At 39.2% G+C, this 11696-nt stretch overlaps 1 protein-coding gene across 2 annotated transcripts in view; it reads right to left on the reverse strand.

Moving 5' to 3' along the window:
- Nucleotides 1–11696, reverse strand: part of LOC101853688 — a gene marked incomplete at its 3' end in the record, with an annotated part of 99749 nt that overhangs the window by 25869 nt on the left and 62184 nt on the right. The window contains 3 exon segments of one of the 2 annotated variants that reach the window (XM_013080912.2): nt 711–796; nt 7684–7854; nt 9285–9433. In XM_013080912.2, coding sequence (XP_012936366.1) covers nt 711–796; nt 7684–7854; nt 9285–9433 — 406 coding nt within the window. 2 annotated transcript variants of the gene reach the window in all.

The following is an 11696-nucleotide window of genomic DNA, read 5'->3' on the forward strand; positions in this document are numbered from 1 at the left end:
AGAGAGAGAGAGAGAGAGAGAGAGAGAGAGAGAGAGAGAGACTGAGAGAGAGCAGGGATGGTCTATAGTTTCAAATACAAACAGACGACAGAGAGAAAATCCAAGCTGTTTACATAAACAAAACAGAGGGCTCTCGTCGTGGCCTAGAGGTTAAGGTATTCGCCTCTCATTCAAAAGTCCCGGGTTCGAATCCGGGTAGCAACGTAAAAAAATATCTATCACCTCCTTTCCTGCTGTCTTGCAATGTTCTGTCGTCTTCTTTCGTCTGCACTTTCTGCCCCCATTCCATCACCTCCTTTGCGCCCTCTGGGCTCATGACTCTTTTTGCAGCCTTTCTACTGTTACTCTTTGGCGCCTTCTTACTGTTGTCTATCAGCCAGACCCCTCATCTTATTGTAGGTAAGATCTACACCTAGCCTTCTTGGACAAGGGCGAAAAATCTCGGATGTCCCGTGTGCAAGTTACGCACTTTAAAGATCATTTGGCGGTCTAAAATCGATTAGGTTAGACTTCGGCCGTCGACCACCACCCGGGCAACATTAAAAATTTCCTACCAACTGAAAATATTTAAACTGTCCGGCGAGCTCACATGAACTTATGCAGTAGCGAGCGCCGTAAAACACTTACCAGAAAAGTGTTGTTTTTCTTTTTTTTAAATCGCACTTTGGATTGTCCAAAGTCTCTAAAACACGGACTGATATTGTACTCACATCCTCAGTCTTAGTCCGTTCTGTGTCCGTGACATCCTGGTCTTTGGTGACGTCAGCTGTTGTCGGGATCTGTATCGGTTGTCGGGCTGAAAAACAACATAGAAATCGATTTTATATATTGTTTCATTTACGTTCTGCACTTTAAATAGTCGAATACCTTGGACATTGTTTTGGTGTCAACGGAGTCAACGAACCTACGCTACGTCTCATCTATAGACAGTGTTTGGGTCTAAAAAGGAAATGCGTTTCTTGTCAGTGAGTTTGAAGTTTTAATATTAATTTTTTTTTAAAGAAATGATTACAAGGAGGGCAGGGAGAAGATGGGCACTGTTGTCAGAAGATGACGTATCCTATAAGGTGAGTTGATTGTCGGGGCAATATAAACAGTATGATGAATATAATGATTCAGGGAAATACATTGCGTGCTTTACAAGTTTTCTTTTTCAACAGTCAGATAATATGTGCAAAAGCGATTGCTGTAACACAAATAATACATCTGATTTTCTTATCAAAGGATACCCGTGGACACTCAGGATCCAATTTGTATGATAGAAATGCACTCCTGCATGGCGGTATTTAAGTGTCAAACCTAAAAAAAAATCAAGATCATAATAGTAGCTGGGTACCCGCTCGATGGACGGACTCAAAAGAATCGATCGTCAAGTCATTTTCACGCAAGAGAAAAACCTGTAAATGATCAGTTGAAAGAGGGATGTAGGTACCACCTGAAAGAGAAATTTGGATATAACCTGGAAGAGTAATTTACTAAGAAATGTGCTGCGCCAGCAGTCACACCTTCAAAGAGTATTGCCAGAGACAGAGAAAGTGCAGGAAAAGGATCGAGATCATCTTTTCTATTTTGGCAATACATACCCTTAGCTTCTACTTCAGATTTCATTGCATGACAAGGCTGGCTTTGAAAACCCCCCCCCCCCCCCCTGTATAAGATTGCCGATACCGTACTGCATACAGCTGTGCCTGGGCCTAACAGTTCCTGTTCTTGTTGTGTTTTCATTTTTATTATTGGGTATTTTTAAGTAAAGGGCACTGGGAAACTGTAAATTGACATTGGTGTAGTTAAAAGCATAGAAAATTTCATGAAATCAATTAAATTACCCCCATTCAGACAGGGACATAAACAAGAAGGGGAGAGAAACGAAGGAGTGGGAGTTAAAAATTGGGAGGACCTGCCAGTGGCGACCACATCCATGGTGTAAAAAAGTGGAAGGGGGATAATTTTAACAACATAACGTTTAGACAAATTAAAGAGATTGCATATTACCCACCACCAAACAATGAAATGAATTTTATAGAAAACAAGTCCAACACGTGAAATAAAGGTAGAGACAATTAAAATTGACGCAATGGATACAGATGCCTGTAGCGTAATACTTACAGCTTGTGAATGTTTCATTTAGCAATGCATTTAAAGTTTGCTACTTTTATTCTTAGACTCATTGTTGTCTCAATAATCAACGTATTCAAAGTCCTTACCATCATTTTACAAACCATTGATGTCGCATTTATCATCGCATGTATTGTCTGATGGCGTTATTACACACTGCTATTGGCTCTGCGTTTTAAAATTGGAATCATTAAAATTCAACCCACGGATCAGATTCGGCACGCCAGGTCAGTTTGTCTAGCCACCATGCCAACATGCGAGGGAAAAAAACTTGGAAGATGTGTTTGCAGCGTTCTCGGAACTTGGTCACCAAAATAAATCATTGTGCAAGTGGAGCGTGCCTTTGGAGATTTCATAACTTCTAGCTAATATATCTGCCTCCTGCTACGTTTTAATTGGAAACATCTTATCAAACATAATAGATGTCCAACCTGTGCTCGGCATTCTTTCAGTTATCTGGTCCACTTTGAAATAATATGTTTGGTGAATCTTTTCGGATGCAACGGCCATATGATAATACAGGGCGATCCAAACAAAAACAAAATTGTACAATTTTTTTGTTAATACTTTCCTCTACACTGAAGTTTTGCATTTCAAATTTGTACGCAACACTTGGAAGTCAAAAGGAATTTGTATGATATTCATTTTAGATAACACCACAGAATAGTTTTGCTCTACATAGCGCGTAAAAAACAACAAATTTTCAGCTATGTCTCCATTTTTGTAGCATAACGCACTTGTTCGCATTAGGCATACTCGTACCGGCAAAAATCGGAACGATTGCCCCATATTACAAACTACTGGTAGTCTAACTGTCCAATAGAAGTTTGGAGATAGTTTTTCTCAAGTTTCCTTTGCCCGCTGAGATGATGGTTAAGATAAGTAAAGAGAAGAGACCGTTTTGTATTGAACGTTTCCTCACCACCAACTCATTTTGTAAGTTTCGCACAAGGTACGGAAATAATGTTAAAGTGCACCGAAGGTCCTGTAGAGAATCAGGACTAAAAATTCCCTGACAAAACGTCCACTTCAAGTCAACTCAAGGGCTCGCATTCTCACAGCAGATGTTCACGTTAGCGAAGTTCTCAGATGATAGCAATGTGTTCATGATCCCTCGATCATCTTGAAAAGCGTGAACATTTCCTCTATGACATTTGGTTCCTTGGCAAAGTCCATAATCACCTTTCGTTATATCAACTCAACAAATGCTGTCTATTTGGGCAACCTCACCCCCACCCCTCCCCGTTTTTGCCTCTAGAAACAGCTCCATACTGTAAGGTGTACACTGTGTGTGGCTTTGTGTACTCATGATTGAGTGGATCATTGTGTTTGGTCACCGCTGAACATTACGAACCTGCGTCAAAATGTTTCGAGTCCAAAGGAGGACATACAGACCTTTGGTTCTCGGAATTCCGAAATTAATTTTTTTTAAACTCAGTAGGAAAAAAATATTGTTTAAAGGTAACAGGGATGGAAAGATTAAATTTGAAAAAGAAAAGAAAAGGAAAAAATAAGCCAATCATTTGTTGACGTTCCTTACTAGATTTTTTTAATTGGAGCATTTTGCATATATAGGTGGTTTATATAAAAGCCATTTTTGTTTTCGAAAATTGGTTTCTTCGTTGTGGATTTTATGGCAAACAAATTCCTTTTGCGTGAATTATATCTGTTCCAAATAACAACATTCTAGTACACATTTTGCGCGAGCTATTTAGAAAAAAAGTTGGACAGTTGTTGTTTTTTTATCACCCTGTATGTCTGATCAGCAGAAAGAAGTAAATATTACAGCACATTTCAAACGCAGCATACACAAATCAGAAATACAAAATTGTAAATTAGTATTCTGTTCTCTGTATTTTTAAATTTCAGGTTAAGAAAAGATAACCAAAATAGCTGCATAAATAACAAAGTTATGCATATGTTTAAAGTGCCTTAAAGCAATACGCCTTGAAGTGCTATCGAATGGCCAGAATGCGTGTGAGTTAAAACATCATTTTTTGACAGCATAGTAAGAGTGAAAAGTGCAACCTGCACAAATGTAAAAAAAAGATTGCAGGTCAAAAACTTAAGGTCATGTTTCTAAAAAATCTTCTCACATTTAGCTTTGTTATACTAAAGGAATCAAAAACTTAAAATATTTATTTTTGTAAATATTACTGTACCAGTAGTTCTTTATAACCAGCGAGAAGCCCACTTTGAGATCAAACTTAAAATTAAAATCTATAAACGCCAATTGTTTTCAGAGTTGAAATCATCCTTATTATGCTTTAACGTGGACATCTGTTAATTTTAATTCGAACAGCAAATAACACACACGCAAGCACACATACACACACATAAAAACATATACAAATAAAATAGAAACATATATGTATACATATGTTTTATTTCAATTATCATAAAAAAACAGTGCTATGTAACTTAATGCGTACAGCTTACGTGTTGACAGTAAAATTATGTGGCGTGCATCGTTGCGTGTATGATTAGCTTTACAACTTTATGTTGATATGCACAGAACTCTCCACTGGAGAATAAAATTGAACAAAAATGCGGACAAAATGTCAAATAATTGTTTGTAGGAGAGCAAATAAAAGCGACATACGACAGGTTTGTGTTGGTATTATAATGTGTGAGTCCAGATATTTTTTTGTGAAGATTATAGTGACTATAGACAATTTTTAATTTTTAGAACTTAAACAACAGCACAATAATAAAGACACGTATAAAAAATAATATACAGTTGTGTCCAAAGATTATAATTATATCAAAGATGATTTTTACATACTACAGAGACAAATATTGAACTAATTCTGAATTCAAGTGTTAAAACGGATCATACTGGCGTTTGTGCTGTTCGAAGTTAGGCTCTTCGTTGTCCCACGTAGAAGACCTGAGTTTGATTCCTGTGTTGGGAGCATTTTAATCGAGCGTCTCGGTCTTCCTGCTAAGACCACGTACCTCTCAGTCCGTGCTGGCACTGATAGCCAAGGTTGAAGCCCGCATTCTAAATAATCTCAGTTTTTTAGACGGGGAAGGAGGGGGGAGGGGCGCAAAACACCTACAAGAAACGTTTTAAGTAAATGAGAACCTGATTTTTGTATCAACTGGTAATGCAACGCACATGCTCGTACACATCTTTTTACAATGCAGCCAAAGACCTCTAAATGCCTGGCTGAGGGTTTGGTTCTGAAATCCCACAGTTCGGTACGTCCAACTTCGAAGACGGAAAGGATTGAATCGTTCTTAATATATTTCACTGTCAAAGTACTTGTTATTCTTTCCGAGTGAAAAGAATATCAGTTGATATCCGTTCATGAAAAAGACTAATTGTATACATCCCATGGATAGTGTAAAATAGCATGACTCAGATTGCTCCTCCCTCCCCCCTCCCCCCAGCCCCACTCTGTCTTAATGATTTTTAGCTTTTACGATTGAAAAAAAATATTGGTTGACATCCATTGAAGAAAGAGAATAAATATTGTACACATCCCATCAATGGTATGAAATGGAATGAACTAAACACTTCATGACCTTTGTTAAATGGGCTTCTAAAATGTAAGTGAAAGACTTCGTTCCGACTTCACACAATTTTCTCTACTCAAAACGTAGAGGAATGAAAAGACCCAATAAATCACCGATGATCACACCACACAGCGTCACAGTACTGAAAAAGATTGTCGCGTTGAAACAAGGCAGAGTCACATTCCAGTGAGTCACAGAACTGAAACGTTAAGCTAGTTCATATAGTCACGATATTTCCTCACTTAGCAAAGCAAAGTCACAACGGCATTGAGTCATGGTCTATAGAAACGTTTACCCAGCCTCTTAACTCTTAGTATACGATACGTTATTCCACCTTTGTACGCAGCCAATTTTGTCATCCAATTTTTCAGCTCCGTAAACGTCTCTATAACTCTGCTCATATTTAAACTTTTTTTTCTCATAAAATTAACATGGGACTGAATAGAAATGTATAATCCATGCAATAAACTTTTAGTTTAGTTTCATTTTAGATTAGATATATTTTGCAGACGTTTTATAAACATTTTTGTTAAGATTGTAATCAACAATGGGATGCGGCACGCCAACTGAATTGGTTCGCCATAATATTATACTAAGAGTAAAAACAAAATAAGATTTCTACTTGGAATAAGGCGGAGCCCATCAATATGATCGATTGAAGGCATACAGTGCAAACGGTTTTCTAAACATTTCAACAATGATTTGCCATTAATCAATCGATATTGCGCGTGCGGAGAAGAGAACCATTAACTTGTCTTGTCAGAATATTATTGAACGTTGCTTGGGCAGAAGCAGTAACGGATAGAAGGCACGTCACATCACTTCATGCACGTCAATAAAATATCAGGAAATAGAGTCTTTCCTACCAGCGTCTGTTGTGTAGTGGTTACGCAGTCGCATGCTGAGGTGACCTAAGTTCGATTCTAGTTTGGGAGGAATTTTTATTGATCTAAATTAGGTCGATTGGGGCGTAAAAGCACCTTAATAGAAAACTATGTCATCGTTCTTCAACGCTATACAACCATTGACGCTACTCTTGCTTCTAGTCTAGGTAGGTGAGGCTTTCAAAACCTTTGATCATTATTATTAAGGGAGACACAGAGACAGAGAGACACAGAGAGAGAGGGAGGGAGAGAGAGAGAGAGAGAGAGTGACAAGCAGTCAGACAGACAGACAGACAGACAGACAGACAGACAGACAGACAGGCAGACAGGGGAGGGGCAAACCAATGAAGTAGCTAAAAAAACCACAAAGAGAGGCTGATGAAGACAGATACCAGTAGAGTGACACATCGAGAGATAGAGAGATAAAAGTAGAGATCACCAGGAGGCACACACTGACAGTGAAGTGAATGAATGGAGAGAAGGTCTCGCCATGTCATATAAAACAGATAGATAGACAGATAGATAAATATACATATAGATCTAGATATATAGATAGATAGATAGTTGGCAGAGTTTTTAATGCACTGGCATCACTGTGAGGATTATAATTATTAAAGGTAGTGTCACTCCCGAGGACATGCTTCAACGATTTGGTCGTGAAAATAAATGATCAAAGAAATCCAGTCATAGAGGTATAGTTTCACCATACAAACTAGTCCCTATAGTCAACATTTCAAAAGCTATAATTATGAAACACATGATGCCTTTATGTCATTGATTTGAATTATAATATCCTAGATGGTGCACCGCCATGACCACCTCTATTTGCTCTCTGAAGTCTTCGATGTGAAGCTTGTCTATCATGGGCACGTCGGCACCAATCCCGTCTGGACCTCCATTTAACTCCAAACTAAGACAATAAATGGTACGCTTTACACAAAATCGGACTAACGTCTGGGTGCTTGGTCTAGGATAATATAATACAAGTCTGTGGGTTTATGCAAGAGTGATTGGGGTTAGTGTGCAGAAAAACAGCATATACATACAATAGTAAGCCCAGCAACATCCAGGTCACTCAATCGCTGACACGGAGTCAGATTTCGACGTTCATCGGTTAGTTGTGTGTGCTAGAGAGAGGTTATCAACATAGCTGCTCTGTTACCTTGGTCCGGACTGCCTGCCTGGACCCGGACATCCGTGACCGGGGTTTGAGTCTGGACTTCCCGTAAACCTGATTCGGTTTCCCCTTCCACTGTGACTTCTGGGTCAAGGTCAAATTCTTCCTCGCCCAAGGTCGATTCATGGGCTGTTGTGTTGAGAGCGCTCGTTGAGCCTAGCAATAGGTGTTGACGATGTTGTCAGAAATTTTATTGTCTTGGTAGTGTACTTGAATTGCGTCGATTAACTTGTGGTTAGGCTACCAGACCCGTAATTGTGAGGTTAAGGGCTCGGAGGTTCGAGGCTCGGAGGTTCGAGGCTCGGAGGTTAAGGGCTCGGAGGTTCGAGGCTCTGAAGGGTCCAACAGTAAGGCCCGTTACAGGCATTTTGCCATCTGGCTCGGTCCAATCGGATGTGGACGTTGAATTCGGAAGCCCTGCCTCTGAAATAACCTAACAGTGTTGCAAGGTGCGTTAAACTGATATTTTTTCGCAGTTTTTCAAAGTCTATTACCTCAATCCTCAGCGCGGGGTGATAATGTCAGGACAATTGATCGCTTTTAAGCACAAGGGGGCTATCCCGAAAAATGCTGTTTTGAGAAAATTGAAGGTAAAGTTTTTGCCCCTTGTTCAGACAAGGAGAGTTTCCTTTATAACCAAACAAATGTACACACCAATGAAATCTAACTAATGAAAAGGCCCACTTTTGGGGTAGGTCAACATTTCTGGAAAGCCCTGAAATCTGGGTTAGCCCGCTTGTCCTTAAAAGAGACCAATTTAGTCCACTACAAACTAGAAGGAGGACCAACATTTCCTGCGGTAGGATGGCATCATGGAGATTGTTGCACTGCCGTACATGACGTGATGTTTACTTCAGTCTGTGTTTGTCTCACTTTCTTTTGTTATGTATTTTCCTATACACTTGGTTGGATTTAGGGTAAGCTCTGTGGTGAACAGTTACGACAGGAAGGTAAGGAAAGAGTTATGAGAGGAATATCGAGTTGTAGAGGCCTTTATTAACACTGATTGCAAAGTATAATATATCTCTTATCTTCTCTCTCTCTCTCTCTCTCTCTCTCTCTCTCTCTCTCTCTCTCTCTCTCTCTCTCTCTCTCTCTTTCTCTCTTTCATCAATACACACACCCCACACTATCTTACTCTCAAATACAGAACCTTTAGACGACATCTATTTCTAAACTATAAAAGCCAAAACACTAAGAAAGCTACACTACAAAGCAAGGAAAAAAATGATTTGAATTCAGACTTAATTTCCATGGGGTTCTTTGACAAAATAATTCGAAAGATTGAAAAACACGAATCTAAATGAATAATTTCAGTCTAGTTTACAAAGCTCAAAACAAAATAATTGAAAATAGACACAACGGGTTTTACAATAATCTAGGATAGGAAAGAAAATGTTATGACAAATGGTTCATTACTTCATGAGATGAGCAAAAGTGATGAACTTAACTAGATCTCTTTCAAAGCGTTTCAGGGAAAGATAGTTGAACAAAAGCAGAGGTAGGAAAATATTTGAAAAATGCAGAAGGAAATCATCAAGCAATGACAACAATGATTTTAAAAATAAGGTTGAAATTAAACCTACCTGCTAACCCTTCCTCTCTTAGGCGGTCAAACAAGGTGCTGGGGTCGTAGCCGGTAGAGCCAGGAGACATGGCCCGGATAATCCCGCCCTCCTTCCCTCCTGTAGCGTCATCTTTGTTCTTTGTGATCACAGGTCGGGGCTTGCGTCGGCTGGGTAGATCGTCATTCAGAATAGAGAAGGCGATTTTACTCATTGTTCTTTTTATGTCAAAGTTTATGAATCAACACGCAACTCAACACGATCAGAAGGTCCCAAGTTAACAGGTATTGTTTAGACCAAGAACTCAGAGAACGCTCTAAACTATCCACAAAAAAGTACTCCAAGCAGGCAAACGCTCGTAATATAATGCTCTTCCCAGTGTCTTGTTAGCACACGTAGAGAACGCCAGTGATGTTATGATAACTGATAATGCTTCTTTCTAATAAAGCGATCACTCAAAAGTCACCAGTAGAGATTCCTGTTTCAGATTGTGAAAAGGCTGACTTTATACCCATCAATCCTTCATAGTTTTAGTTCACGCAAACGTAGGCATTATCTCTGTGGCTTTCTAGATGCCCCAAATAATGAACGGTAGGTAGATCTGATTCTGACCAGCGACTGCGCGCAAGTGTGAAAGCTGAGAGTGGCAACTGATCAGAGTAACTACAGATGTGTGAATTATACATGGATAACCCAGGAGGGCTAGCGTGCCGCAGGGGAAGATGCCCAATAAAGACGTAGGGAGCAATTGTTAGAGTGAAAAAAAGAGAAAAGGAAAGCCTCATCAGTGTTTTATTCATAGACCAAACGGTGATTACAGGATTTTACTTCACATTGTACACACCGTGCTATTGTTGTAGATGTTTTTGGTGGTGTTAGTGTTGTTGATGCTGCTGTTAAAGATGCTATTGTTGTTGTTGTTATTATTATTGTTGTTATTGTTGTTGTGTTATTGTTCTTGCTGTTGTTGTTGTTGGAAGGTCCCCAAGCAAGACGTATGGCGCAATCGTAAGAATGAACAAAGGGTAAAAGGAAAGTCTCATCAGGGTTTTACTTCAAGACCAATCACTTTACTGAATGTTCTTTGTCTTTGTAATTGTTCTACATCAATATTGTGATGAAAGTAACTCCAACCCTGAATCACGGGCCGGTTTTAGACGTAATTATTCGATAAAAGGTCAATTAGATTTTGAATAGGCAAAAACCGTTTGCAACATAAAGTTTACTGCAATGCTACTATATGGCTCTGAATTTTGAGGTACCAAGAATTAGAAAGCCCAACGGAAACATCCCAAGACAGTCGCTGTAATGGAACCCACAGGGAGCACGAGGCGGGTGTAGGCCGCGGGAAACATGGAGGAGATATGAGTAAAGGGACATTAGAGAGATGAAGCTCACTTGGAACGAACTTGGCAGGATGACCCAGGACTGAGATAAATGGAGGGAGCTTGTATATGGCCTATACCCTGCCAGGGGTGAAAGGCATTGATGATGATGATGACGAATTAGGACGGGATTGACAATGTTTTAGTAACATTTTGAAAAGCATATCTGGGACTTGGCAAAGTTACACCACCGTGTTTAGTTCTAATAGAGGTGGGAAGAACTGAATTATGTTTGAATTATACGCCTTGTGTCCTTAAATTCTGGTGCAGCTTTATAAACTTAAAAATGTATGCATTTCCAAAAAAATGTTACATACAATCAAATAACTCTTGTGAATTAGGCAGAGTCAACTGAGCTACTGAAGTAAAGTACATATTATTTTCCCTTGGATATGCCTGGTTTTCTTTCAATGTTGGAAGCACTAATGTTACTCAGAAGAAATAAAAAGTAGGCCTGTTGATCATTGAGTGCAGAACAGAAAGGAGGAAGTCTGTCGCAAGAAAAAACATTTTCTTGCAATTTCCTTTTCAAGATTTTGCAGAGTATCATCCCGCAAATATTCCAACCAAACTCGTAGCCTGTAATTGAAAGATAATCTGCCTTACGAGTGGAAATGTATAAATACATCTATTAGTGAGAGGTGTAACTCACATGAAATTTGAACATAAATTTCATTTGATCTTTTGTTTTTCCAGCTTTGCCAATAACAGGAAATGGTTCATTACCCCCTTGTTTTCTCGCCCGGAGATAAATATGTATAATAAATTTTAACCCATGAGTAAAGATATATGTACAACTTATCAGGGGCGAAGGCTGACTTGTTTGACAGGGTAGGCCGCGGGAAACATGGAGGAGATATGAAACGGGACCAGATATAGATCTATATGGAAACATGGAGGAGATATGAAACGGGACCAGATATAGATCTATATGGAAACATGGAGGAGATATGAAACGGGACCAGATATAGATCTATATATGGCCTGTAGATATCACACAAGAATCTTACTCGAGGCGGCGACTCTGACTGAGTTTTAAATGAAAACA

The sequence above is a fragment of the Aplysia californica genome, unplaced genomic scaffold (genome assembly GCF_000002075.1).
Source record: "Aplysia californica isolate F4 #8 unplaced genomic scaffold, AplCal3.0 scaffold00105, whole genome shotgun sequence".
NCBI lineage: Eukaryota > Metazoa > Mollusca > Gastropoda > Aplysiida > Aplysiidae > Aplysia > Aplysia californica.